Raw genomic sequence first — 25787 nt, 5'->3', positions numbered from 1 at the left:
CCTGCGGACAGCCCTCTCTGTCTTTGGTAGCAAATTCTTTCCTACCTATGATATCTGGTAGATGGCATTCACTCTCTGTATGCAGTTGCTCACTTATCCACACATGAGCCTGTATAGAGAATTTGAACATGCTCTTTTCACCCACACCTATGATGTAATGGAAGAGATGCTATTTCTACAAAGAAGAGAGTGGAGTGGAGTGGAGTGGAGTGGAGTGGAGTGGAGTGGAGTGGAGTGTTCTCGCTATCCATGAGAACCTGTGGACGGATTGGCTCATGTAGCCAAACAAGTACTTGAGAACTCAGAGAATTCTTTTTCTGCCACCAGAACATGGGAAGCAACTTTCCTTACCACAGTATGTGTTCATAGAATCAAAGAGTTGGAAGGTCATCTAGTCCAATCTGTTGGGGTTATTGTTTTCTGTTTTAATTAACTAGCCTATAATGTGAGCAGATAATTAAAGAGGCACCAAGAGTTATTTCCAAACACCACAATGTGCAAAAAAGAAAAGAAAAGTTGCACACCTGTACCCTTATTCAAAGAGTAACACATTTCAGCATCTTATCAGTCACCTTGGAATTAATCAGCTTTTAAACATTCCTCAAATTTCTTCTTAGCCAGACTTTTCTTTGTTGGGGAGGGGGGGGGTCTGCCTAGAATACAAAGACCGGCTTCATTCACACACAAGGCTGGTGGGAGGCTTTGCATGATGGAGGACAATTGTGTAGCAGAAATTTCAACAGGTGTAGCTTGTCATCTCTGACAAGCTGCACCTATTGAAATTCCCTCCTCTACACAGTTGTTAAAGTTCCTGGAGCCCTAAAGTTGAAAGTTTGGCCACCTCTGCTATAGATAGTGTAAGATGTGACATGGGTGCTTCAAATGGATGGCCAATTTGCTCAGTATCTCTCCCCTTCCACATTTCTTCTCTCCCCCATCTATGGTGGAGAGGCACATTTGTTCTTCCATCGCAACAACCTGGTGAGTTTATGAATCAGGCCATTGACTAAGCCTAAGGTGATTGAGCACCCAATCATGCCACTATTTTCAGTCCTTTGACACAAAGGTAAAAGGACATTTTCCCCAGCGATTCTGATGTGTGGAATGGGCATGACACATGTAAAATGAAATTTTGTCAGTTGATTTAAAAAGAACCTTTTCCACGCAGTGGAATAAGTGTCTGACACAGGATGCAAATTGCATTTTATTATCTTATTTCTACAGCTGCTCCTTCTAAAGGCTGAGAGCCAAACTAGACTGATTCGCATTCAATCCCAACCTGCAATTTGGAACCCTCTTTCCATTCTCTGCTTCATGGGTCCATCTTTCTTTTTCTTTCTCCTCCTATCTCCAACTCCTCCTCCTTTATTACTTTTCATTTATCTTTTGAAAACTGAAGTAGTAAAAAAATACCAGCAGGGTCCCTCACTTGACCCATCTTGGCAGAGGAATGGCTCAGGTGTAGGTCACAACCTTCCCTTTGAAGAGAAATGCGTTAGCATAACAGTGGTGCTTGTTTGTCCTGCACAGGAGCTAAAACTGATAGGACTGGATATCCCCCACTTTGCTGCTGATCTTCCCATGAATCGCTGCAAAAATCGTTACACTAATATCCTGCCTTGTAAGTATGAGATGAGTCTGTGCCTTTCATATCTGTGTTCTTGTCTCTGTCACAGCAATTCATTTGATACCAGACTGATTTTGTATTAGTTCTGTGACACAATGGCTGATGTGATCTGATCCCAGTGCCTCGTCCCTACCCCATAATCTGGTGCCCCTTTGAAATACAATGGCATGAGACTGTTCACTTGTTTTTTTGCTCATGCTTGCAAAGAACGCCAGAAGGGGAAATGGAACTGTATCTGCTGGCCATGCCTTTGTATATCAGGGTGCACCCTGGTCCCCCACCACTTGATGGCCACACAACTTCTAGCAGGCAGTTACCAGATTATGAAAATGTGGTGGTCTTGGTGCACCTACCATAATCTCAGTCAACCCTCCTTTTCAGCCAAGTGCAGCAAGACTCAGCAACTCCATGCTTGTACCTGGGCAAGAAATAGAACTGAATGAGCATTCATGAGCTTCCTGCGTCCCAGTGTACTGCATGTTTGTGCATGAAAGGGGCATAGAAAACGAAGGAAAAGGCTCTTGGGACTCCTATGATGATGCCCCTGTAAATGTTTTTCTAATGAATAATTCAGACAAATGTGTGCAATTAATTCTGAGCACAGAAGCATAACCTACACATGGATGATAAGCACATCACCTGATTTCCCTCCATTTAAATCTATCTTTTTTTTCCATTATGAGAAATATTTACAGTTGCCTACCTTCTTTCTTTCTTACGGCTCAGATTTATTAGCAATGAATCTACTATTCAGTGTTCCTGAGTTGTCACAGTAGTTTTAATGAGCTCCAAGAGACCCACAGGGAAGAATTCTTATAAGTAACAATCTTGAAGGTGTCTCCACACTGTACAGAGTTGTGGATTTACTGATGCATTCAAGAAGCTGGCCTGCCTGCAGATTTTCTTTTTCCAGAGTGTGTGCAAATTTATGCTAAGCTTTCGGATTTAATTAGAAACTGTCCAATAGGTTTGCAATAAACCTCAGTGCTCTATCCATGTTTGGTGCTTTTCTCATTGCAGATGATTTCAGCCGTGTTCGATTAGTTTCCATGAATGAAGAAGAGGGCTCCGATTACATTAATGCCAACTATATTCCTGTAAGTAATTTGGACTCAAATCAGTCAAAGCAATGATATTATTAAGATGGGAACTGCATAGGCTAGTGGTTCTCACACATTTATCACCGGGACCCACTTTTTAGAATGAGAATTTGTCAGGACCCACCGGAAGTGATGTCATGACTGGAAGTGACATCATCAAGCAGGAACATTTTTAACAATCCTAGGCTGCAATCCTACCCACACTTAACCAGAAGTAAGTCCCATTTACTATAATTGTTAAAAGAATATACACAGTAGCTTGTTAAAAGTACACGTCTGTAATATTTCCACAAATGTGGTCACATACCATAGTAGCATCAATTCTAATATACTGAAAATAAAATATTGAAATGAATGAGGACCCACCCAAAATTGGCTCGCGACTCACCTAGTGGGTCCCGACCCACTGTTTGAGAAACACTGGCATAGGCTGTAAACTACATAGGCTGTGTTTTTGGCAGGATATTTATTTATGAAAAAGAAAGGTCAATTCTTGACATTTCATCCCATTCCAATGTGACCAACAAACAGAACAGAATAGGACTCTGCAGACTGGGGCAGGCGTGGTTTCCCAATGGGGCAGAAAGTAGACTTCAGCCTTTGCAACGATGGTGTTCCTGAGAACACTCCTTTGCTTTCTCTCTCACATTGTAAAGTGGAATTCCCAGTCCTGTGTTTTCTGCATCATGGGGCAGCCTATATGAAGTGAGCTTGTAACCCTAAAACAGTACCCAGAATTCTCTGTAATGCGCAGGAGTTCTGTAGCAGATGAGTGGAGTTGGGGGGGGCAGACCTCCAAATAGGAAACAGCAGAATAAAAAATCCCAAAGAGTTAGCAAAATAAAAAAAAAGGCTTAACTTGAAAGCCCGCTGCAATCACTAGCTCTTTAGAAGCAGAGTGAGGGCAAACTGGTTCTCCCAGAGTACGGAATTCCACAGTCTGAGTGCCACTGAGAGCATTTTTCTCAGTGCATGGAGCTCATTACATGGGCCTCTGGATGCCTTCTGTGGATCTTTTCAGCATCTTAATCTGTGTTCCTTTTGGAAGCCCAACAGCCACTCCACACTCAAGTCATGTCAAAATTCCCAGTTTTAGAAGCATCAGGTCTCAAGGAAAGGTATCGGTGATCCACTTTGCAAAACACACGTAGACATTTCTGAGGGAAATCAAGCCTGAAGGGCCTGTAGACATGCTAGCTACATGGTGGTTTATGAGGTTTTTCTTTTCTTTAGGGCTACAACTCTCCTCAAGAGTACATTGCAACCCAGGGCCCACTTCCAGAGACGAGGAATGACTTTTGGAAGATGGTTCTCCAGCAGAAGTCACAAATCATTGTTATGCTTACACAATGCAATGAGAAAAGAAGGGTATGTGATAGAAATCTCTGTATCTCTCTGGAACGACTAGATCTGACTTAAGGGCCATATAGCCCCACATTCTGTTTTCACCAGAATGGCTAAGCAGTTCCTTCTGAATGTGCACAGGATGGGAATGATGGCGATAGTCATCTCTAGTTGTGTGTCCTAGCTTCTTGTTGTCAGAGAGACAGGCTGCCTCTAGATATCAGGGGTCCAGTTAGTTATTGTAGCTAATTGTCATGGATAGACCAACCTGTCATAAATCTGTCAAATCCCCTTTCAGAGCCATATTAGCCACTGGCCATCATCACATCACTTGGCAATTAATTGCATGTTAATTGTGCGTTTTGAAGACATACTGCCCAGAACTGCTGAACATTACTTGTGTAACTGCGTGTTCTAGTATTGTGAAAAAAATGCAAAAATAATCTATCCACTATCTCCAAAACATTTGTATTCATAATGTTGGACTGTCAAGTGTTAATTCCCCCCAGTATTCAGGAGGTGGATGGCCTACTAACTGATTGCAGGTGTAAAAAAGGAGATAATACTCAAATAGAATATATATATATTGCAAGTATATACAATAACAACCTGATCCTATGAACCTCCTTCCCCTGCCAATGTAACCTCGCCAAAGGAGTGCGCACTACATTTTATGGTGGGGGGACAGTCATGAAAGTTTCTTCCACCTCCCCACTGGATCTCCTTGGTTCTGTGCCTGCCATTTTGCTGGTGCAGAACTGAGGTAAGCAAGGGAGAAGGAGGGGGAGAGGGGTGGAGCATAGAACACTGGAAGGATCCAGAAAAAGGGACAGGATTTGCTTATTGTTTCCTTCACAGTGGTCCCTGATGCCAAAGAGACAAACCACTGCTTATTTTTATAGCATAAAATGCTAATATTGTGCAAACCCCAAAGGCTTTTTTTTCCGCATTGGTGTCAGCCACAGTATTACCAGCAGGTTTATGTGAGAACCCATTCTTTGCCCTAATGTTCTGCTGAGCTGCTTGCCAAGCCTGTAAATGGTTTGTTTGTTTGTTTTGAATGAACATGAACTTTTGATTGCTTTTTGTTTCCAGGTAAAATGCGACCACTACTGGCCTTTCACAGAAGAGCCGGTTCCATATGGGGACATCACGGTGGAGATGCTGTCTGAAGAGGAGCAGCCTGACTGGGCGTTTAGGAATTTCAGAATCAGCTATGTAGGTCAATGTGAAGCGTCTTGCACTGCTTTTCACTCATGATGCTAGTCCTGCTAATCTTGGGTCATCCAAGCATTGAGCCACATGTGGAAATTCAAGCCTTGTTTTTGGCAGAGATTTTTTCCTATTCCATTCCCAACTCTTATTAGCCATCCAAGTCCCCATTCACTTCTGAAGGGTTCCCACCCACTGTTTGGTATGAATATGAAAGCATACAGGAAGAGCTCACTGTCTCTCTCTCACAGTTGCTTTCCATTGATCTTTATTCTCTGCTGCACCTAAGGAAATTTCATACCACCCCATTAGCTAGAAAAACTCTCTAGAGCCAAAACTGGGACAACAGGAACATTATTATAATCCATTGTGTATTATATAAATATTCAGCATTAACTTTTCTGCTTCATTTGCACTGAATGCATTTGATTCTCAAACACTGCATTGCAGTACCATTCCCAGGTAAGGGGGTCTCTCCTGTAATACTCCTGGGTCAATGGAGACATAGGTATCCTGTCCTAGTAAGTTGTTGTTTTTAAATTAAGTGCTGCCAGGGTGCTGAGTGGGAGGTTTGTCCTTTAGTCACATCCTGCTCAGGATCCTTCTGGGATTCCTACATTCACATGTGCTTTTCTCAGAGGAGGATTAAATGCAGCTGTCCCAAAGATCACTCTCCCTCTGCTCTTCTCCTAATTTCCAGTTCCAGTGTCAAACAAACATAAGGTGAAGCAAGTCTTAGTTTGCTGACGCTTCAAATGACAGGCCAATCTTCTTCACTTAACTTAAAACTGATATAATTTGCTGCCACATGATGAGGTGATGCCTTTAAAATGGGATTAAATGCATTCATGATGGCCAGGCCAATCAATGGCTATTCGTCCAGATGGCTGTGTGAAACTTGCATGTTTCAGAGGCAGCTTGCACCTGAAGTCCAGGGGCTGGAAGACAATGTACTGCTTTTGGGCTTCCCAGAAACAACTGGCTGGCTAGTGTGGAAAGAGAGGCACTGCACCGATGTTTGGCCTGATCTGGCAGGGTTCATTTTCCTGATAACACAGGCATACAAAACACACACACACACACACCCTTTTTTTTTTAGTTGCCAAGAATGTTTGAACAAATTTAGGATATTTTTGGGGTGCTGAATCCAAAAATGGCATTGGTTTTGCCTGATTTGTTCTAGTTTTGGGGATACAGCATAGCCACATGTGCAGATTGAAGCAGCCTCCTCATGAGGAAGCTGGTGTCTTAGCTTCCTCATAAGAAAGCTTTGCCATACCCCCCCAAACTAGACCTAATTGAGCAAAACAATTGCCATTTTTGAATTCTGCACCCCAAATATACCCAAGAATAGGTCTAACTTTTAAGACAACAAAATGTGTAGAGTCCTATGTAATCTCTGAGATCTTCTTGCTTGCTTGCTTTCTTTGAAAGAAAAGTGCTATAGCTAAAAAGGTAGAAAGACTTCATTGCACCTTGAATCAATGTGGTTCCTTTGGGTTTCAAAAGCACGTGGACTGAAAGCAAACCCACCCTTATCCTTCACTGTGTTTCACATGTACTCACCCTATTTATAATTACCAAGGAGAATCTGTACGAGTTTTGTTCCTTCTTTCTAGGCAGACGAGGTGCAGGACGTGATGCACTTTAATTACACAGCTTGGCCTGACCATGGAGTCCCTCCCACAAATGCCGCAGAGAGCATCTTGCAATTTGTACAGATGGTAAGGCAGCAGGCGACAAGAAGTAAAGGCCCCATGATCATACACTGCAGGTAAATGCCTCGTTTTCCCCTTGATTGTCAGTAAAACAAGAGTTGCCTTGCCTTCCACATGTTGACAAAAATGATTGTATGACTCTGTCTTGTGTGTGTAAGAGAAGCACCCATTAAAGTTTATGGAATCATGAAGGCCAGATCTTTTCTCCACCACCTTCCTCATCTGGCAGTTGCTTTGCTTGATTTCCTATCACTCAGCTCTCCTCTTTCAGGTGCTTGATCAGTTCTTTCTATTGCCTTATTTTGCATGCGATGAAGGGCGAGCAAATGAGTTAGGGTGAACATGGCACAAGTCCACCAATCAAAAATATTTAGGCATTACCCCTTTTCACATCCACTTTAAACTGGAGAACTTTAAAGAGTAAGACTTTTTACTATGGCATCATCATAAGAAATAGTTGTAACATAAACTAATAACTAACCAACAAGTTAACAAGTATATTTACATTTTACCAAAATGGTAACATTCCTTTTGGATCACCATATTTAAATAAGTGTTCATCTTTTATCCAACGCCTTTAAGGCTGTGGTTCCCAAACATTTTTGACTGGCTACTCCCTTGACCTATAGGGCCATTGGCCAAGCCTTCCTACAGGGGCATTGGCCGCAGCTTCCTATTAGGGCTACAATCCTATACATTGTATAGGGCAGCTGGTTTTTTGTGAGGATCCTGTGGCTTCCCAGTGTGGTTTCTGTGGCTCCCCAGGGAGCCACAGCGCACAGTTTGGGAACCACTGCTTTAAGATATTGAGGAGCAAAATAATTATTTTATGTCAAAACATTTTTGTCCCACCTTTCCCCTCAACAAAGAGATGCACAACACAGCAAACAGTTCAAAACAGAAAATGCAGTGTACAAAAGCATCATGTGAGAAAATGCTTCTTCAGAGACCAAATCTCCAGAAACACCCACTGTGGGTAGAATTAGTGGAACCTGACAGCCCAATCCTATCCAACTTTCCAGCACCAGTGCAACTGTATTGCAGCCCTGGGGTAAGGGAACAAATGTTCCCAACCTTAAGGAGGCCTCTGTGACTGCACCCCCAACACAGGAAGCAGTGCAAACCCCATAGGCACAGCAGTACCGCCACTGGAGAACTGAATAGGATTGGGCTGTGAGTCTATAGCTATCTGTACCTGAAACCATCTTCTACATTGCATGTGTTCTACATTAAGAAAAATAATTCCACAACCAGGCTTTCCAGTAAGTCTGCCCTTTTCAGTGGTTGTCTTTCCTGTTGTTGCTGCTTTGGTGCCTTCCTTCCGTCCTCTTTTCAGACTGTGTTGAAGTTGTACTAAACTTTGGTACATATGAACGATAAACTTGTTTATTGCATTGTTGACACTCACATGTGAAGGTTGACCCTCCCTGTCCAAGTCTGATCATTCAGAAATGCTAGAGTGTTCTCAGTCACACAGATGCAATTGTCAAAATTAATTCAAAAACTTGGAACATTTATATTATCTATTTGGGGGCACTCAAAATTAATCTGGGTTGGCAGCACTTGTATGGGAAAGTTGAAGTTCACCGGATTCTGGGTGTTTGCTCTAATGTATACGCTGAATGGAGAGGTCACACTCTGCTCAAGACACGTGGAATAGTGTGTTGCTATACGTTCCTTCTGACTTAGTCCACCTGATAAGAAATGTCCAAGGACATCTTCATAGCTGCAGTTTGCACTTCCTTTCATTCATGTGTTTATTTCCCCTTCTGCATTACATGCTTGTTGGCAGAACACTGCAAAGCAACTGTCTTGATCTAGTAGTATACAATGTGCAGGAATACATGTGTGCAACAGTGAGACATTGCTAAAAAGAACTTTAATGCAGTCATGAATACAGTCTCATCAAGGTGCTTTTCATGTGGTGTTTCACTCATGCACATGTGCAGGAATAAAAACACCTTCCCCAAATGAAGACATGTATGATATGTGTGGTTTGCAGTGCCGGCGTGGGACGAACAGGAACTTTTATAGCATTGGATCGGCTCTTACAGCACATACGTGATCATGAATTTGTAGATATATTGGGACTGGTGTCCGACATGCGATCTTGTAGGATGTCCATGGTACAGACAGAGGTATGTCTTTCAGTTGTTTATGTTTCAAAGGGATGAGAGGGAACATACTTTCTCTGTTCATTTTCCTGTGCTTGGAATGGAGTGTGAGCAAGGCTTCACCTTTCTTCCTGTTCCACCTCCAGCTTTGCTGGCTATTCACACAGGGACGTAATGTTCATATGGAGCCCACATACATGCAGCCCAATACACATAGGCCCATTTAACTTGATCATTTTTTCCAGATGGAATTTGGGAATTGACCGCATTATCTGAGTTTATGCACATTGAATTGTAATTGTGTAAACCCCATTAGAGTGCGGTTTGGATTCCTTTAACAGCTGTAGTATTGTATGAAGAGATTTTAAACCACTCCACAAAGAGGAGAGGACCAAGTTCTGAGATTCTCCTACTGCCTAGGTCAGGGCTCTCCTAACCGTGGCCTGCAGGCCAGATCCAGTGCCTTGCTAATCCCTCCCCTGCGTGAATGGAGCTTACCGTTTCTCAGGGGAGGCTGTCATCATTGCTGTTGATCTTCTCCCATGTTCGTTCCACCCCACCGCTTCTGCGTTCTGCTGTCCCACCAGGCCCTGCACCTGGATTTTCTGCCAGACTCAGCAGGGCAGATGGAACATGGGAGGAGATTGGTGGGGCCAATGGCAGCCTACCTGGGGAGGCTCTTTGTAGAGCATAGCAGTCTTCAGTTTGGAGATCACTGGCCTAGGTCTAGAAAAAGAAAACATTTACTGAATAACAGACCTCTATAGCAGGATCACCCTCTAGTGGTCTTATGACATTATTGCAAAACAATTTGGAATGTGTATTTTTCTAGATTAGAGAATATCATCAGGCAGTTTTTCAAATTTTTAAACTGAAACTGAAAATGATACTAAAAACTAAGTGCACATAGTGTACTTCCTCCTTACAAGTGTACTTCCTACCTACAAGGAAGTAAATCTGAACTGATGTTCCAGTCTGATAAGCCATTTACACCACTAGGAAAAATGTTCTGGTAGCATAAACAGTTTGTTGACATGTTTGTGACAGCCATAAAAGTGCAGCCTGGCTACCGCTGCCAGTGGCAAGTGGCTGGGTTCATATGATGATGGACACCAGACACCCACCGGTGCACATATGGCTGCGAAGGGATCAGAAGGGGCTGGAACTTTGTGGGCAGTGGGCGAGATGGGGAGACAACAGGGCAGGGAAGAGGGCAGTTTGAGCTTGAGGAGGAAGCGCCTGCCAAATCCTAACTTCCTTCCTGGGCCTGATCCACCTTCCTGATCAACGCATACTTGGTTGGCAACCTTCAGTCTCGAAAGACTATGGTATAAGCCTACAGCACCTGGTATTCCCAGGCGGTCTCCCATCCAAATACTAACCAGGCCTGACTCTGCTTAGCTTCCAAGATCAGACAAGGTTAGGCATGTGCAGGGTAGCAGTTGCTGCATACTTGTGCAGACGTATTGCTGATGCAGGTCAGAGTTGGCCCATGGCAGCAGCTGAGGCTTACCCCAGGGCAAGGGAATAATGTTCCCTTACACCAAGGTGGCCTCAACACCCCTGATGGATTCAGCAGACACTACATTGGTGCCACTGAATCACCAAGCAAGGAGTTAGGTAGGAGTGATTTATTTTCAAGTAACTACGCTTGGCTCAGTCTGAGCACCATCAAAAATCAGATTCATTTGATTTTGATTGAACCTCTTTCAGCCCTCTTTCTGGCTTCTGTGCTTTAATCTGACGTTGCCCACACATTGTAAAGATTTCTCTAATGCCATGAGAACCAGAAACTTTGCCTTTTAAAAGTAATACAAGTTGAGTCTCAGAATGCCAGCCCCTGCACTGGTACATGTTATGCTTTGATCAACCCCACTAAATCAGGCAGCTATTTATTGGCTGCTTGGCATCTTACAACAAGGAGTAGTGAAAGGTAATGAAAGTGGGTTCTGATTTTTAATCATGTCTCCAGTGCATGATTAAAACCCTCCATTAGCCCCATCCATGCTTCCACAATCTTCCTTTCTGCCCCTCCACTCCTGCGTCATCCCCCAGGGGCCGGGGATAAGAACAGGCCCTCAGTTTGGCTGTACGTGCTGTAAGAGGCGACTAAACAGCCACCGGGTAGATGGGGCTCGTCAGCCTGGGAAGGCAGCTCATCTGAGAGAAGGAAAACTCTGATCCCAAACCTCCACTGCCTTGTGGCTACATCCAGTTATGGAAAAGGCTTCAGGAGTCAACCTCGAGGCAAAATCCGGAGCCGGAGTCCCTGAGGCAGTTCATGGCTGAACACAGTCACGTTCTGGCAACTCCTGCGACACCACTGGAACCAACTGTATTGGCTTCTGCCTTTCCATTGGACCATTCCAGCGACGTGGAGAGGGGGGATTTGCTGCATGGGTAACAGCATATCCTCCATACCTTCTTTACCCAGGCTTCGCGCACTGAAGAGGACACTCCAACTTCGCCATACGGCGTCGGCACTACACGGGAAGCAGCAGTTTACCAGTTATAAGTCTTCGCTCGATTGGCGTAGAACGTGATGCCAGGGGCTGTTTCCGACGGTGGGAGAGGTCATTGCATCTCATTGGGCAGCTTCCGTCTGCCTTAAGCTGGGCAGTCCCCAGCCAGTAAGGTGTTGCCTCGCCACGGTCCGTTAACCTCACGGGGTGCTTGGGGTTTAGGGTGAAAACCGACAAGCGGATCGACAACTCTGCACCATGCAACAGAAAACAGAAAACTCCTGCCCTAAAACTGGGCACCTGGAACATAAGGACAATGACACCTGGCGTCTCTGATGACCTGCAAGAAATAGACGACGCACACAAAACAGCTGTCATCGACATGGAGCTGAGCAGACTGCAGATGGACATCGTCGCCCTTCAAGAGACAAGGCTGCCAGATTCCGGATCTGTCAAGGAGAGAAATTTCTCATTTTTCTGGCAGGGAAAACCACCAAACGAAACCAGGGAACATGGCGTTGGCTTTGCGGTCAGAAATACCCTGCTGGAATCCATCATCCCACCTACTGTGGGAAGAGAAAGAATTTTGTCCCTGCAGCTCCAGTCATCAGCAGGACCTGTCACACTCATCAGTGCTTATGCACCGACTCTGTCGTCTCCAGCAGAAGCCAAAGACAAATTCTACGATGACCTGGCCACCACTATCAAGAAGATCCCTGTAAAAGAGCTATTGTTCATCCTCGGCGATTTCAATGCTAGAGTTGGTGCTGATCACAGTTTGTGGCCCACTTGCTTAGGTCAGTTCGGCACTGGGAAGATGAATGAAAATGGCCATCGCCTGCTAGAATTTTGCTGTCATCACAGTCTCTGTGTCAGCAACATGTTCTTCAACACGAAGCCCCAACATAGAGTCTCTTGGAGACACCCAAGATCAAAGCACTGGCACCAGCTCGACCTGATTCTCTCCAAACGCTCCAGCCTTCCCAGCATCAAGATCACACGCAGTTATCACGGTGCTGCCTGCAACACTGACCACTCCCTGGTGTGCAGCAGAGTGAAACTGCAAGCAAAGCGACTGTATCACACGAAAAAGGAAGTGGAGGAATTTGCACGAGCACCTGAGGAATCTCTTCCAGGCCCGGCCGATGCAAACGCATCCAACAGATGGGAACATTTCAAGAATACCGTTTACAACACCGCCTTGTCCATATTTGGCAAGAAGACCAACAAGACGGCAGACTGGTTTGAAGCCCACTCTGAGGAGTTGACCCCAGTCATTGAGGAAAAGAGGAGAGCTCAAGCAGCATAAAAGGCCTGTCCCAGTGAGCGCAACCTGCAGTTCCTCCGAGCTGCTCGCAGCAAAGTCCAGCAGGCTGCCAGAAGATGTGCTAATGACTACTGGCTCCAGCTCTGTTCCCAGATACAGATAGCAGCTGACATCATACATCAAGGGGATACAGCAGCAGCAGCATACATCAAGGGGATGTATGATGGGATCAAGCAGGCCCTAGGTCCAACACAGAAGAAAATTGCCCCTCTGAAGTCTGCAGCAGGCGAGATCATCCAGGATCAGGCGCAGCAGATAGAACACTGGGTGCAGCACTACTCTGAGCTATATTCCAGAGAAAATGTAGTCACCGAAGAAGCGCTGAACAACATTGAGTGCCTGTCTGTGTTGGAGGAGCTTGACAGTGAACCAACCCTAGAAGAACTTTACGTGGCCCCGGACTCCCTTGCCTTTGGCAAGGCACCTGGAAAAGACAGCATCCCTGCTGAAGTCCTAAAGTGCTGCAAAGAGATCATCGTCACTGAGCTGCATGAAATCCTCTGTCTTTGCTGGAGAGGAGTACCTCAAGACATGAGGGATGCAAACATCATCACGCTGTACAAGAACAAAGGCGACAGGGGTGACTGCAACAACTACCGCGGCATCTCTCTCCTTAGCGTTGTAGGAAAGCTGTTTGCCCGAGTTGCACTAAAGAGGCTCCAGGTACTTGCAGAGAGCGTCTATCCAGAATCGCAGTGCGGATTCCGAGCCAACAGGTCCACCACTGATATGGTATTCTCCCTTAGACAACTGCAGGAGAAATGCAGGGAACAACGACAGCCACTCTTTATAGCCTTCATAGATCTCATGAAGGCTTTTGACCTGGTCAGCAGGGACGGCCTCTTCAAGATTCTACCCAAGATTGGATGTCCACCCAGACTCCTCAGCATCATCAGATCTTTCCACAAGGACATGAAAGGCACTGTTGTCTTCGATGGCTCCACATCAGACCCCTTTGACATCCGAAGCGGAGTGAAGCAGGGCTGTGTTCTTGCGCCAACCTTGTTTGGGATTTTCTTCGCTGTCCTGCTGAAGCATGCCTTTGGAACCGCAACAGAAGGCATCTATCTCCGGACCAGATCAGACGGAAAGCTCTTCAACCTCTCCAGACTGAGAGCAAAGTCCAAAGTTCAGCTGAAATGTCTTCGTGACTTCCTCTTTGCCGATGATGCAGCTGTCACTACCCACTCTGCCAAAGATCTCCAGCAGCTCTTGGATCGTTTTAGCAAGGCCTACCAAGATTTTGGACTGACAATCAGCCTTAAGAAAACACAGGTCATGGTTCAGGATGTGGACTCACCTCCCTGCATTACAATCTCTTCGCATGAACTGGAGGTTGTCCATGACTTTGGGTACCTTGGCTCAACGACCTCCGACACTCTTTCTCTCGATACCGAGCTAAACAAATGCATCGGTAAAGCAGTTACCACGTTTTCCAGACTCACAAAGAGAGTCTGGTCCAACAAGAAGCTGACGGAACATACCAAGATCCAGGTCTACAGAGCTTGCGTCCTGAGTACACTTCTGTACTGCAGTGAGTCATGGACTCTTTGCTCACAACAGGAGAGGAAACTGAACACATTCCACATGCGCTGCCTCCGACGCATCCTCGGCATCACCTGGCAGGACAAAGTTCCAAACAACACAGTCCTGGAACGTGCTGGAATCCCTAGCATGTATGCAGTACTGAAACAGAGACGCCTGCGTTGGCTCCATCATGTCGTGAGAATGGATGATGGCCAGATCCCAAAGGATCTCCTCTATGGAGAACTCCTATAAGGAAAGCGCCCTACAGGTAGACCACAGCTGCGATACAAGGACATCTGCAAGAGATGATCTGAAGGCCTTAGGAGTGGACCTCAACAGGTGGGAAACCCTGGCCTCTGAGCGGCCCGCTTGGAGGCAGGCTGTGCAGCATGGCCTTTCCCAGTTTGAAGAGACACTTGGCCAACGGTCTGAGGCAAAGAGGCAAAGAAGGAAGGCCCATAGCCAGGGAGACAGACCAGGGACAGACTGCACTTGTTCCCAGTGTGGAAGGGATTGTCACTCCCGAATTGGCCTTTTCAGCCACACTAGACGCTGTGCCAGAACCACCATCCAGAGCGCGATACCGTAGTCTTCCGAGACTGAAGGTTGCCAGCAACAAAGTGTGACATACACAATGAGTGTGGGTGTGGATAATTTGTTCTTACACCTGGAACTTGTGCTCTCACCCACATCCAAACCAGAAGATTGAAAAGAGCAAGCACTAATCATTTGCTCTTCCATTCTCTCTGCTACAGGCTGTTCTGTGCAAACAGCAGACAATGTGCTAAAATTATTCCTCGACTCTGCCATTTCAGGTGGCAGATCGCATACCATCTATTGCTCCACATTAAAAAAATAATCTCCTGGAACATAGACAACTCAATGTCAGAGAACAGGGCTGTTATCACAGGTTGGTCTCATTGGGCAACTGCCTAGGGAGCTCTGTTTCCTCAAGCAGACTAGTGCCAATCCTGGCACTAACCCTCTGCCTTGCATCCATAGCCTTTGTGGCTGCAGAATGACTCACTCAGGGCGCAATCCTAACCCCTTATGTCAGTGCTTTTCAACACTGGCATAGTGGTGCCAATGGCATGTGTGCTGCATCCTGCAGTTGGATGTCACTCATGGAGGCCTCCTCAAAGCAAGGGAATGTTTGTTCCCTTACCTCAGAGCTACATTGCCCTTATGACAGTGCTGGAAAGCACTGGCATAAGGGGTTAGGATTGCAGCCTCAGTCAATAGTCCATTGCCATCTTAAACCTGAAGTCACTGCAAGGGGCTGTGGGGGGACACACTCAGTTGTGGATAGGGGAACTTCTTTTCCCCTTCTCATCTGCAAATAGGGGCTTCCTCCGCTGGTGCAAGGGCCTCTGGGGGAGAGCTCCCATTTTGCAGATGGGTGGCATGGCTTGAGGAGGCATCAAAGGGACTCTACTGTCAAATCCTCAAGACACCCCAACACCCCCCCAGAAAACACTACGGTCAACGCCCTCCCCCACAAGGCTTAGGGAGATGCTAGCTAGATAGCAAGGGTCCCATGAAGGTTACTTTCTCAGGAAGCCTCTCAAACCTGCAGCAGATAACTTGTCAGAGAGAATGGTTCTCAAGTACCTTTCTCCTTCACATGTTAATTATCTGTGATTTAAAAAAAAAGCAATGAAGGAGTGTGGCCCTTCCACTACTACTTGTAGTCTGGTTAATAGTCATTGACATAAACCAGGTCTTTGTTGTTAGATGTTGCTCATCCCTTTGTGCCAGTCAGGTGAGATGCTCTTCCTTTTCCTGGTCTGTATCTTCCACTTATTTGCATGGTTGCATTCAGTTAGTTTCTCCCCCCCCCCCCACCGTGTTGACTGCCAACTTCTGTGTGCTTTCCAAGGCCCTGCTGTTTGCCAGCTGGCCTCTTCCCCTGCCCCGTTGGCACAGCCCCGCTACATCCGCTCCCTCACACACAAACACAGTGGGCACCAGGGCTTTGTAATGCTTCAGAAAGCCCGATCAAGATTACAGGACACCCCGAAAGCAAGCCAGCCCTTCACACTCAGAAGCAGGATATGATGCCTTGGCCAGCACGTTAAGGGAAAGTTGGGACGAGGCTGAGAGAGGAGGAAATCCCATTTCATCATCTGAATTAAAGACTTTCTCTAAAAGCAAATCTCAACTCTAAGCTAAGGAATCCCAAATGTGATGATGAAAGAAATGATGGACATAGATTCTATTTGCACAGAAGGTATATTGGGAGTAATATGCTCTCTCCATGCACATTTGTAGGGATGGAGTCCCTTTTTTTGTCCTATGGCTTCAGTTACGGCCAGTTGGCACAGCCCCTACAGCATATGGCTCAGTCCACCTGCCCCAGTCTGCTGGATTCTGTTGGCTCCACAACATTGTGACTTCAAGATTGCTTTTTGCTCCAACTTACTTGTGTCCTTTGGAGGTCTAGATTGTGTGGCTCTTGTCTCTGGAGTATTCGGCATAATGGAGTTTGGCTTGTGCTTTGTATGGGGGAGGGGGCATTTCCTATGGGGGCAATTTGGTGGGAGAACCATCTCTGCGCTTCTACACTTTCTCTCAGTGCCAGGTGTTATCTGGCCACAGAGAACAGAGGAAGCATAGATGCTTGCATGCCTATGGAGAACACTTTGGGGTCCCTTCTATAAATGAAATACTTCCAGTGTCCCTAGAGGTTGTCCCCATTCCTTTGCTGCTACAATGTTCCTTTCTCTCCTCCTCTTTCAGTCAAGTGTTTGTACCAAGTTAAAAACTTTATAGCCTACTCTATATAGTCTTTTATAGCCTGCTCTTCCTCTAAGGAGCTTAGAGCAGCATCGGCGGTCCTTCCGCACCCCCTCTTTTACCTTCTCATCAAGCCTACGAGGTAGGTTAGAGAGTGACTAGCTGAAGGTCAGCCAGGGTGCATCAGGGCTGAGTGGGGGAATTGAACCCAGGTCTCCCCAGATCCAATACTTTATGCACTACACCGTACTCCCTCTGCATTACCCAGTATCCCCATGCTGGCATTTTTCCTCCTCCGGGAATTTTGGGAACTGCTTCAGACTTGACATGGCAGCTTATGTAGTGATAGTTGTGTCAAGCCTGAAGGTGAACAGCACACCTCCAAACCCTCGGGGGACATGCTGGGAAGCTGTGATTGGATATGACTGGCACATGTCCATGAAGCATTGGAAGTAAGTGTGCCTCCCTCCATGCTTTGTGCTTTCAGGGAAAAATTCTTGGCTGCTTCAGTCATTTGTTCAGTACTACATTGGTCTGGGAAAAGGTGTCTTTATCATTGGCCACTAGAGGTCAGTGTTATTTCAAGGAGTAGGACACATTGTGAATGTCTCAGTAGGAAACCTGAAACCATTCTGCACTCGCCATTCACCTAGTTTCAGGTTTCCTCATGGAATGGAAAATTAATTGGCCAGGTTAGCTGTCTAGCTCTGAAGCTTTCTGAGTGTGAGGGCAGACATGGGCTGGAAGTTTGCATTTCAAAGGAACCTGAGACCTAAACACGTTTGCTGTCTGAATGCTGTTGCAATCCTGAACCCGGCTGCCCTACCCAACCCGTAGAAGTCACAAGTTGGGATGATAATGTGGTCCCCAACTTTTCATGTGGATCCCAGGATGAAACTTGAAGGAGTGGCCGAAAGATAACGTCGCATTTGAACTTGTTTAGGGTAGTGATCAGGCATTGTCTCAGTCATCTTTGCAACACACTTGCAAGGCAGGCCAGTATCATAATCTCCACATTACAGTTGGGGGGGGGGGGGAGGGAGGGTGAGACTAAGGCAAGCGTGGCAAGATTTCATTTGGAACTTTTAGCCACAGTATGTATACTATGCTAAACACTACAGTGTAACACTGTACAGTGTAAAGCTCCTTCCTAATGATCAAGGCATATGAATCTGCCTTGGGCCAAGCTGGGCCATTTTGTTCTTTATAAACAATATAGTATAACTATACAGATAAGGCAGTGGCTCTGCAGGGTTCCAGATAGACCTTTTCTAACCCCAACTGCAGTGGCCAGAGATTGAACCAGCGAACTTCTGCATTTACTCTACCTATTTGATCTATGACTCCTTTCCTAATGCTTTAGCCTTATCATGAGGCTCTTCTGATGATAGAATGTGTAGTAGTTTCTTTAGAGTTTCTTACCTTAAAATGAGTAGGGGAACAGTGTAAATATTTGGGATAAATCAGGAAGAAGTCGCTCACTCCTAATGATTGGGGCCAGGCCATACGCAGCAGGTTCTGGGGGAATCTGGGTTCAGCCACTTGGCCTTCTCCTGGCTAGGGTCTATACTGGCTTTTCTTCTCTTTTCACAGGAACAATACATTTTTATTCACCAGTGTGTGCAATTAATGTGGTTAAAGAAGAAGCAGCAGTTCTGCATCAGCGACGTTATATACGAGAATGTCAGCAAGTCATAACTCCAGGTTACAGGCGGTAAGTTTGGAAAACCATCCTCTGAGGCCATGCTCTCCATTAGACATGGGTTCGCATGGGAACAGTTGCTGCCATAAATATTAACGCTTCCACATTCATTGATTGTAACGGACCATAGAACTGGATGCTCCAATCCAGCTGGCACATGGAAGTCACCTCTGGTACACTTTCCCTTAGTTGGATAAGTGACTGTGGTTGCAAATGGGGGACCCTGTAAGCCTAGTTAGGGTGCTGGTCATAACACGGATCAGTTGTGAGAGCGAGGAGGGGTGGTGGTGGTGGGGAGATGGTTTTTTTCCCTCTACAGTAGGGGTCTCCAAACTTTTTGGCCAGTGGGCCGCATCAAATATCTGGCATGGTGTGGAGGGCCGGAAAAACAATTTAAATATAAAGTTTAAATAAATAAATAAGAGATGGAACTTAGATGTGTGAATGAATGAATGAATGGGCTCATTCATTCAACCACTCTGGCCCTCAGAACACCCTCCAGACATAATCAGAGCACAGTCCTGGTCCTGTTCAGTTGAGTGGGCCAGAAGCTTTCAGGGGAAAAGAGGTTGGCCGGAAAGAGGCTTGGTGCGGGCCACATCTGGCCCCCGGGCCAGGGTTTGGAGACCCCTGCTCTACAGTGTTGGCCTCCACAATGAAGAGGGGCCACTTTTCTTAGTGGGCTCCCTACATGCAGCCCTGGCAGTTGAATGCATGCACTTTTGGATTGGGGCCAATGTATTAATCCCAAGGATGAAACTAATGATGAGCAGATTCAACTGAGTATGATTTCTAATGAACTTTTAAAAAAATGTTAACACTTTTTTTAAAAAAAAGATACCCGCTGCACATCCAAAGATTAATATGTTGGGGTTTTTCGGATTAATTGCAGAAGAGTTGGTGGAGTTGCTAGGCTCCATTGTGTGCCTAGTGATGCCATTATGATCAACTGGTCTTCGCACACTTTCTGCCCACCCCAGCATATGTTGGATTCTTACTTCTAAACTTGAAGTTTAATGTGGCTTAGAGTTTGTACCAGGAGCCAGGAAATCTCTAACAGTTCCCAAAATGTGCACCACCATGGATGCTGAAGCCACTTACAAAGGTGGCACAGGATGTCCCCATCTGCCTCTTCTTCCCGGCTCTCCCAGGTGCTATCATGTTGGATCACATAAGATCTCACACAATTCTCACGAGATCTTGCACGATCCAGGCTGGTGGCACCCAGGAGAGCCAGGAAGAAGAGGCCACTGTGAAAGAAGGGCTCCATGATCATGGTAAGTTTGGGAATAGCTACTCTATTCTCACCTTGACCATTAGTTGCTCTGAGTAAGCTACCATTCTCCCATTCTCAGCCCCCCCCCCCAGCAACACACACACTTGTGGGGATGATACTGCTCACCTGCTTTATAGAGTGGTTGTAAAGATGATCCCCCCCCCCCCCAATAAGATCTTAACATGTGATCAGGTGTTTGAGAAAGTCATTGGGAATCGTATCCCTTTCCAAGCTGCACAGGCAGACTGCATCCTCCACTCAAAACTGCCTTGGAATTTGCCTCCAAATGATAGTCACTCATCCCAGCCCAACAAGGAACATGCCTGCATCAACTTGTGGCTCTGCCCATCTGCCTGTTCACATACCTGAATTTCTTAGCTGGATAGGAGTCCTCAAGACAATGTATGGGCAGTCCTTTGCATGTGGTGCTTTCTGAATGTTGTTATTTTCTGAATGGGGCTGAATGGAATTAAGGACACACATTTGTTCCTTGAGGCTATTTTGTGTTGTAACAGGAAATAAGAAAAAAAAAACCCACACATTATAGCTGGCCTCTTCCTTTCACAAAATGGGTGTAGCTCTAAATAGCAAGCTGCCATTTTTCTAGATTGTGAACCAAGGGGCCCCTCTGTCTTCTCACTCTTCGTGAAGCACCATGGACACCATGGCCACAAATGGTGCTATATAAATAACAATAATTTTATTTACTATTATCTTACACTACCATCATAATCTCAAACGGACAACTATGTTGAGGTGTGGGTAATATGCACATTTATTTAAACAACGCATCAGTTACAATGCAGATGAATAATCAGCTCCCAATGATTCTTCAGTTGATGTCCTTAAAAACAACAACCACTTGATGACTTGCCTTTAAAACTGAGTGCTTTTCCCCCCTCCCCTCTCCTTCACAGGTTAGAACATGTAATACATCCATCTTCCCCGGCTTCAGGTTCTTCTTCTCTCTTTCTCTCTTACTGTTTACCTACTTTCTGGTTTGCTGTGGATGACAGGCTGCTTTGCCATACTTGGACACATCAAAAGGGGGTCTTTTGCATTCAGAAGTTCTGGGGAGACATAGCCTTAAGGAACCTGCAGTGTCTTGTCTGGACTCTTTACGGACTTTTTAAAAAATTAGTCATACTGGACCTAGTTCAGCTCAACAACAGTAAAAAGAACAGTGTAATAATTTGCTAATAACATACAGCATTTTAGAAACTTTTCCTGTCTTTTAAAAAAATTATCTTTAATTTTTTTTTTTAATGTGCAGGTTTGGCTTAAGGGTTATGGAATGTGCAATATTCAAAGTTCCATATGAATGAAGACAAGCTTTCTCCATGTGCCTCTCTAGCCTCTGGTGAGGTTTGTAAGAGGAAGGAACAGGCAGGGTTTGCTTTGGATAATACCTCATTAGCATGTAGCATGGCATGAGAAGTCTTTGGCTCTTGGGAAGAGGACCCTGGGCACGCTGACATGACCGTCTCTCCTTAACAGGAACCTCCAGCATGAAGTGTCAAGAGGAGTCTGTCTTAGCCTCCCAAAAAGTAAACAGGCCCAAAGCTGGAAGAGAAAGCAGAGGAGGTTCTATTTTCAGATCTAACTTGTGAAAGTTGACTCTTGCATTGGCCCAGAGATCAGTGGCAGAAGTTTCATTGAGCTTTGAAGATCTCAGGAAGTCCGTTTCCAAGATGAAATGTCTATTTACCTGTTCAACCGGCCTGTGTTAGGAAAGAGAATATACCTGAGCACCTGGATTTTGAGAGGAACTGTGAATGGACACCAAGTGCCGATGACCACTTTTAGCTGAGCCTGGTCCAAACTCTACTGCTGTATCATTTAGTTGTCCGATCCACTATTTGGTGCCAATACTTTTTTCTGTTTGCTCGGTTTTGTTTATTTCTAGGTACTGAACCTGCGTTAAAGAAATAAGGAGCTTATTGTCAATGTAGTGGGGAGGGAGGGGAACTAAGGTGCAGTGGCAGATACAACTTCATCATGTTGGTGGGCTAGGAAATGCAACAAGGAGGCTGTCTTTTGTTGTGCCAAGAGTGTACGAATGGTGTCTTAGTGTGGTACCTGCATATCAGTCTTCAAATTCACTCCCAGAGTGATTTCCCAGGCATTTCTCCCAGAAAAGCAATCATAACTAGCTGCGGCTTTTTTCCTTTGGTTTTTTATATTAGTTACACGTACCATATGTTGCAGCATGGATGCTACATGAGTGGGCACTGATGGCATTTGGAATGAACTCTTGGTTTCTGTCATTTGATGTGATGTTCATTTCACTGGAACCATCTGCAGCATGGTCCTCACTATGCAGGAAGGAATCAGAAATTAAAACATGTCAAGGAGAAGTAAACATATTGGATTGATGCAGATAGAAGCAAAACCAAGGGCTGTTGCCAATTCTAGCTGCAGCTCAAGGGGCTGTGCTAGTGGAAGGAGTCCATCTGAAGAGTGTAAAAGGGTTTTTACAAACAACTGCCATGTGTGGCCTCTGATACTAAATAAATGGGGTAGACATATGAGAGCTGGAATGGAGCTTCCACAGACTACCTGATGCAAATGCAAATGCATCTGCATAGTTATGGATAGATCAACCTGAATAGATATTCCCATATACAGGGAAATACAAAGGAGCACAAGAAGTCAATTTGCTTGGGCAGAAGGCACTACAGCCAGCCAGGGCTTCCCAGACATAGGACTAGGTGGCAGCATTGCTGGAATCTCTCAGCCAGGTGTTTGTCATGGTGGCTCCTTGAGGCAGAGCAGTGGAAAAACCAGTGTGATGGTAGGAAGAGTTTTGTACATAGGCCCTGGTCACTGGGCCGGTATGTTGGTCACTCTCCCTCAGTCTAATTTACCTCATGGAATTGTGAGGTGATAACAAGGGGTTATAATCCTCTTTCGAGGAACACCAGGCACCAGCTGCATTCAATAAATCATGACATGAGCCTGAGCACCTGAGAGCAGTGTTGGTAAGAACATAAGAAGAGTCCCACTGGATCACGCCGATGGCCCATCTAGTCCAGCTTCCTGGCCCACCGAATGCTTCAGGGAGCACACAAGACAATAAACACAACCTGCGTCATGGTGCCCTCCCCTGCATCTGATAATGAGGTATGAGGGAAGTATCTGATGCAGGGAAGCAAAGGAGTGGTGCTTGGGAGTAGATATGATGCCAACTCTTGTGAAAATGCACCAATTGCACAACCCAGAGGGCAGCGCCATTGGATGTTGCCCCATAGTACGGCTGTAGCAGAATGAGGCCATGTGGCCTTCGAAGCTCTTGCCTGCACCCACCAGAATTCAGGGGCCTTCTAAATGCAATGCCTCCCACTACAGCCCCTCTGAAGAGCCCTTCCTTGTGCTGATGCTCCATACAGCTAAATCTTTAGCATCTGAACAGTTCTTCTAGTATGCAAGACCTGCATTTCAGCAATGTAGTGCCCCAGTGGAAGCTGAACAGCAGAGGAGATAAGAAGACCCTGATTAAAAACACCTGCGAATAGGCTAGCTGTACAGTAGCAGCACAACTCGGCAAAGTGCCTATTCTAGTCCGAAGTTCTCATGGTCCACCGAAGGGCCAGTGTCAGGGGTTGGTATCATTGGTCAGCTACCAAGGAACCACCTCTTGTGGTGACGCAACTTTCTTGTGGCCTACCCAGGTAGGCTGGGACTCATGGAGACCCATTTGTTATGTGCCCCTGAACTCTAGAGCTAGCCCTGGCCCACTGCATACTGTATTCCTTCAAGCTTCACCCAGATCAACACCTACAACATGCAGTCGTGCAGAGAGTTCTGATCAACAGCTAGTCTTACATTGTTGTAGGGGACTCCAGCTTCTGCAAACATGGCCCACATCCCCTGAATTCAGCATCTGCAAGAGCTAGAAATTTGTGTTTTTAATATGCATCCTTGACTACTTAATTCTACATGGTGCATGTGGCTAGTTGTGTGCCCTGATCCAGCACACATGCATGTGTTAGCAACTTTCAGTATGTTAGGCGGAAGCACAGAACTGTTACAGGTGTGTGTCTGAACACAGGTGCTTCCATCTGCTCTGCCTGGGATGCACGTTCTATTGGCCATCCCCGTCCTGGCACCACTAGTTATGTGTGAATCACTTTCAAAAGCATAACTGATGCTGGATTCGGGCAATGTGGTTTACCTCTCTCAGTTAAACTGGGAGACTGACAGCAGAATACTGTGCAGATTTACTCAGAAGTAAACCCAATAGATGTGATTTAACCCATTTCTGCCCAGCCCATGGGTGTACACTTTTGGTTCCTGTTGCATATATGCAATGTTGGGCAGAAATGGTTTACGCATGAATAGGGTTGCAACTTGACTCACCAGGCTGTTGTAGTTTTTTTTAGTTTTCTTATCACACCTTCTTCTTGTCCCACCTGGACTGGGGGGAAAAAAAACCTCTCATTTTGAAGAGCTGTGAGTTAACAATACAAGCTTCTTCCTCAAACGAAGATGCCTCCAAGTTTTAAGAAATGAAATATCATGGGGATTGACTGCACAGCACATTTCCCACATACTGACCAGCTCAAAAGGCTTGTAGAACCAAATTGTGTGAACATGAAGGCAACGTTCTTGTTTCATCTTTAGAACTGTGGTGTTTTCCAGGTGCCAGGAGAGGTAAGAGAAACAGACCAAGAATGTGGATGGTTTCTGGCCGCCAAATTTGCAGGCATGACATTTCTGTAAATGAAAGACTTTGTGAATGTGAACATGTCAATTTAGATAGAACAATGTGCATCACAGCAGGGTTAAGGTACCACATCCTCATGGCTGAGTTATTGCACTAATGGGTGGCTTAGAGGCCAGCAGGTGATCTATAATGACCAGATAGTGAATTTCTCATTTATGACCAAGTCACGCACCTCTTTCACAGTCTCCTGTCCCCAGCTACGTATCAAGGCTTCAGGGTGGGTGATGGTCAAAGTAGATCAGGGGACCAATCAGCCAGTCTACTATGAAAGCCAAGCCCCATCCTATTGGATGGCTGGAATTCAGTCAATCTCTTGCAATGAAGCTGGTTTTCAAAAGTGGACTCCCTGTTTAAACTCAGATTCCACAAACACCTGACTTAGGCTGGAGATCAGTGTTCCATTTTTACAAAGAGGTGATAGGGCACAGGCCCACAATAATTCATGCCCTTAGAGCTGGATGCTCTTACTCTAAGCTCCAAAATATAAAAGCAGGGGTTGGGAGGGAGTCTCTCTACATATGCTCAGCAGCTTTAAGCTCACAAGTTGCATAACTGCCCTACGACATGAAAATCTCTTCTAGGAAAAGATAGATGAGCAGACTAGGAGAGGCCGAACCAGTGCTTGAGCTGCCAAAGTGGGACACTGACACCAAATCTCCTTTCTCTTGCTGTAGGGACCAAACACATAGGAGAACATCAGCGTAACAGTATTGGTTAGTAAACAGACTTCTCATACTAGCTGACCATGGAGCCACAGCCATGTATTGTATTGCTTTGCCATCTATGGAAAGGGGAAAAACAAACCCAGACGACTGTGTTGATTTCATTCTGTTGGGACCGTTCTGAGTTTTGCAGCAATGTGTATTAAAAAGTATCTCTGTGTTAGGTTTAGCTTTTTTGAGGTTGTAGAGTATAG

At 45.6% G+C, this 25787-nt stretch overlaps 1 protein-coding gene across 1 annotated transcript in view; it reads left to right on the top strand.

Annotated features, from left to right (window-relative positions):
- PTPRO (protein tyrosine phosphatase receptor type O) overlaps positions 1 to 22683 on the top strand; it is an 82016-nt gene extending 59333 nt beyond the window's left edge. The window contains exons 19-26 of the mRNA XM_066633793.1: positions 1531 to 1621; positions 2648 to 2724; positions 3961 to 4095; positions 5167 to 5289; positions 6903 to 7057; positions 9004 to 9139; positions 18761 to 18881; positions 21419 to 22683. Coding sequence (XP_066489890.1) covers positions 1531 to 1621; positions 2648 to 2724; positions 3961 to 4095; positions 5167 to 5289; positions 6903 to 7057; positions 9004 to 9139; positions 18761 to 18865 — 822 coding nt within the window. The 3' untranslated portion in view covers positions 18866 to 18881; positions 21419 to 22683. The remainder of the gene's footprint in view (positions 1 to 1530; positions 1622 to 2647; positions 2725 to 3960; positions 4096 to 5166; positions 5290 to 6902; positions 7058 to 9003; positions 9140 to 18760; positions 18882 to 21418) is intronic.
- The last annotated feature ends 3104 nt before the right edge of the window (positions 22684 to 25787 follow it).

This window comes from Tiliqua scincoides, chromosome 7 (assembly GCF_035046505.1).
Source record: "Tiliqua scincoides isolate rTilSci1 chromosome 7, rTilSci1.hap2, whole genome shotgun sequence".
Taxonomy (NCBI): domain Eukaryota; kingdom Metazoa; phylum Chordata; class Lepidosauria; order Squamata; family Scincidae; genus Tiliqua; species Tiliqua scincoides.
Note: the sequence above shows the minus strand (reverse complement) of the source record. Positions and strands in the feature narration are given on the sequence as shown.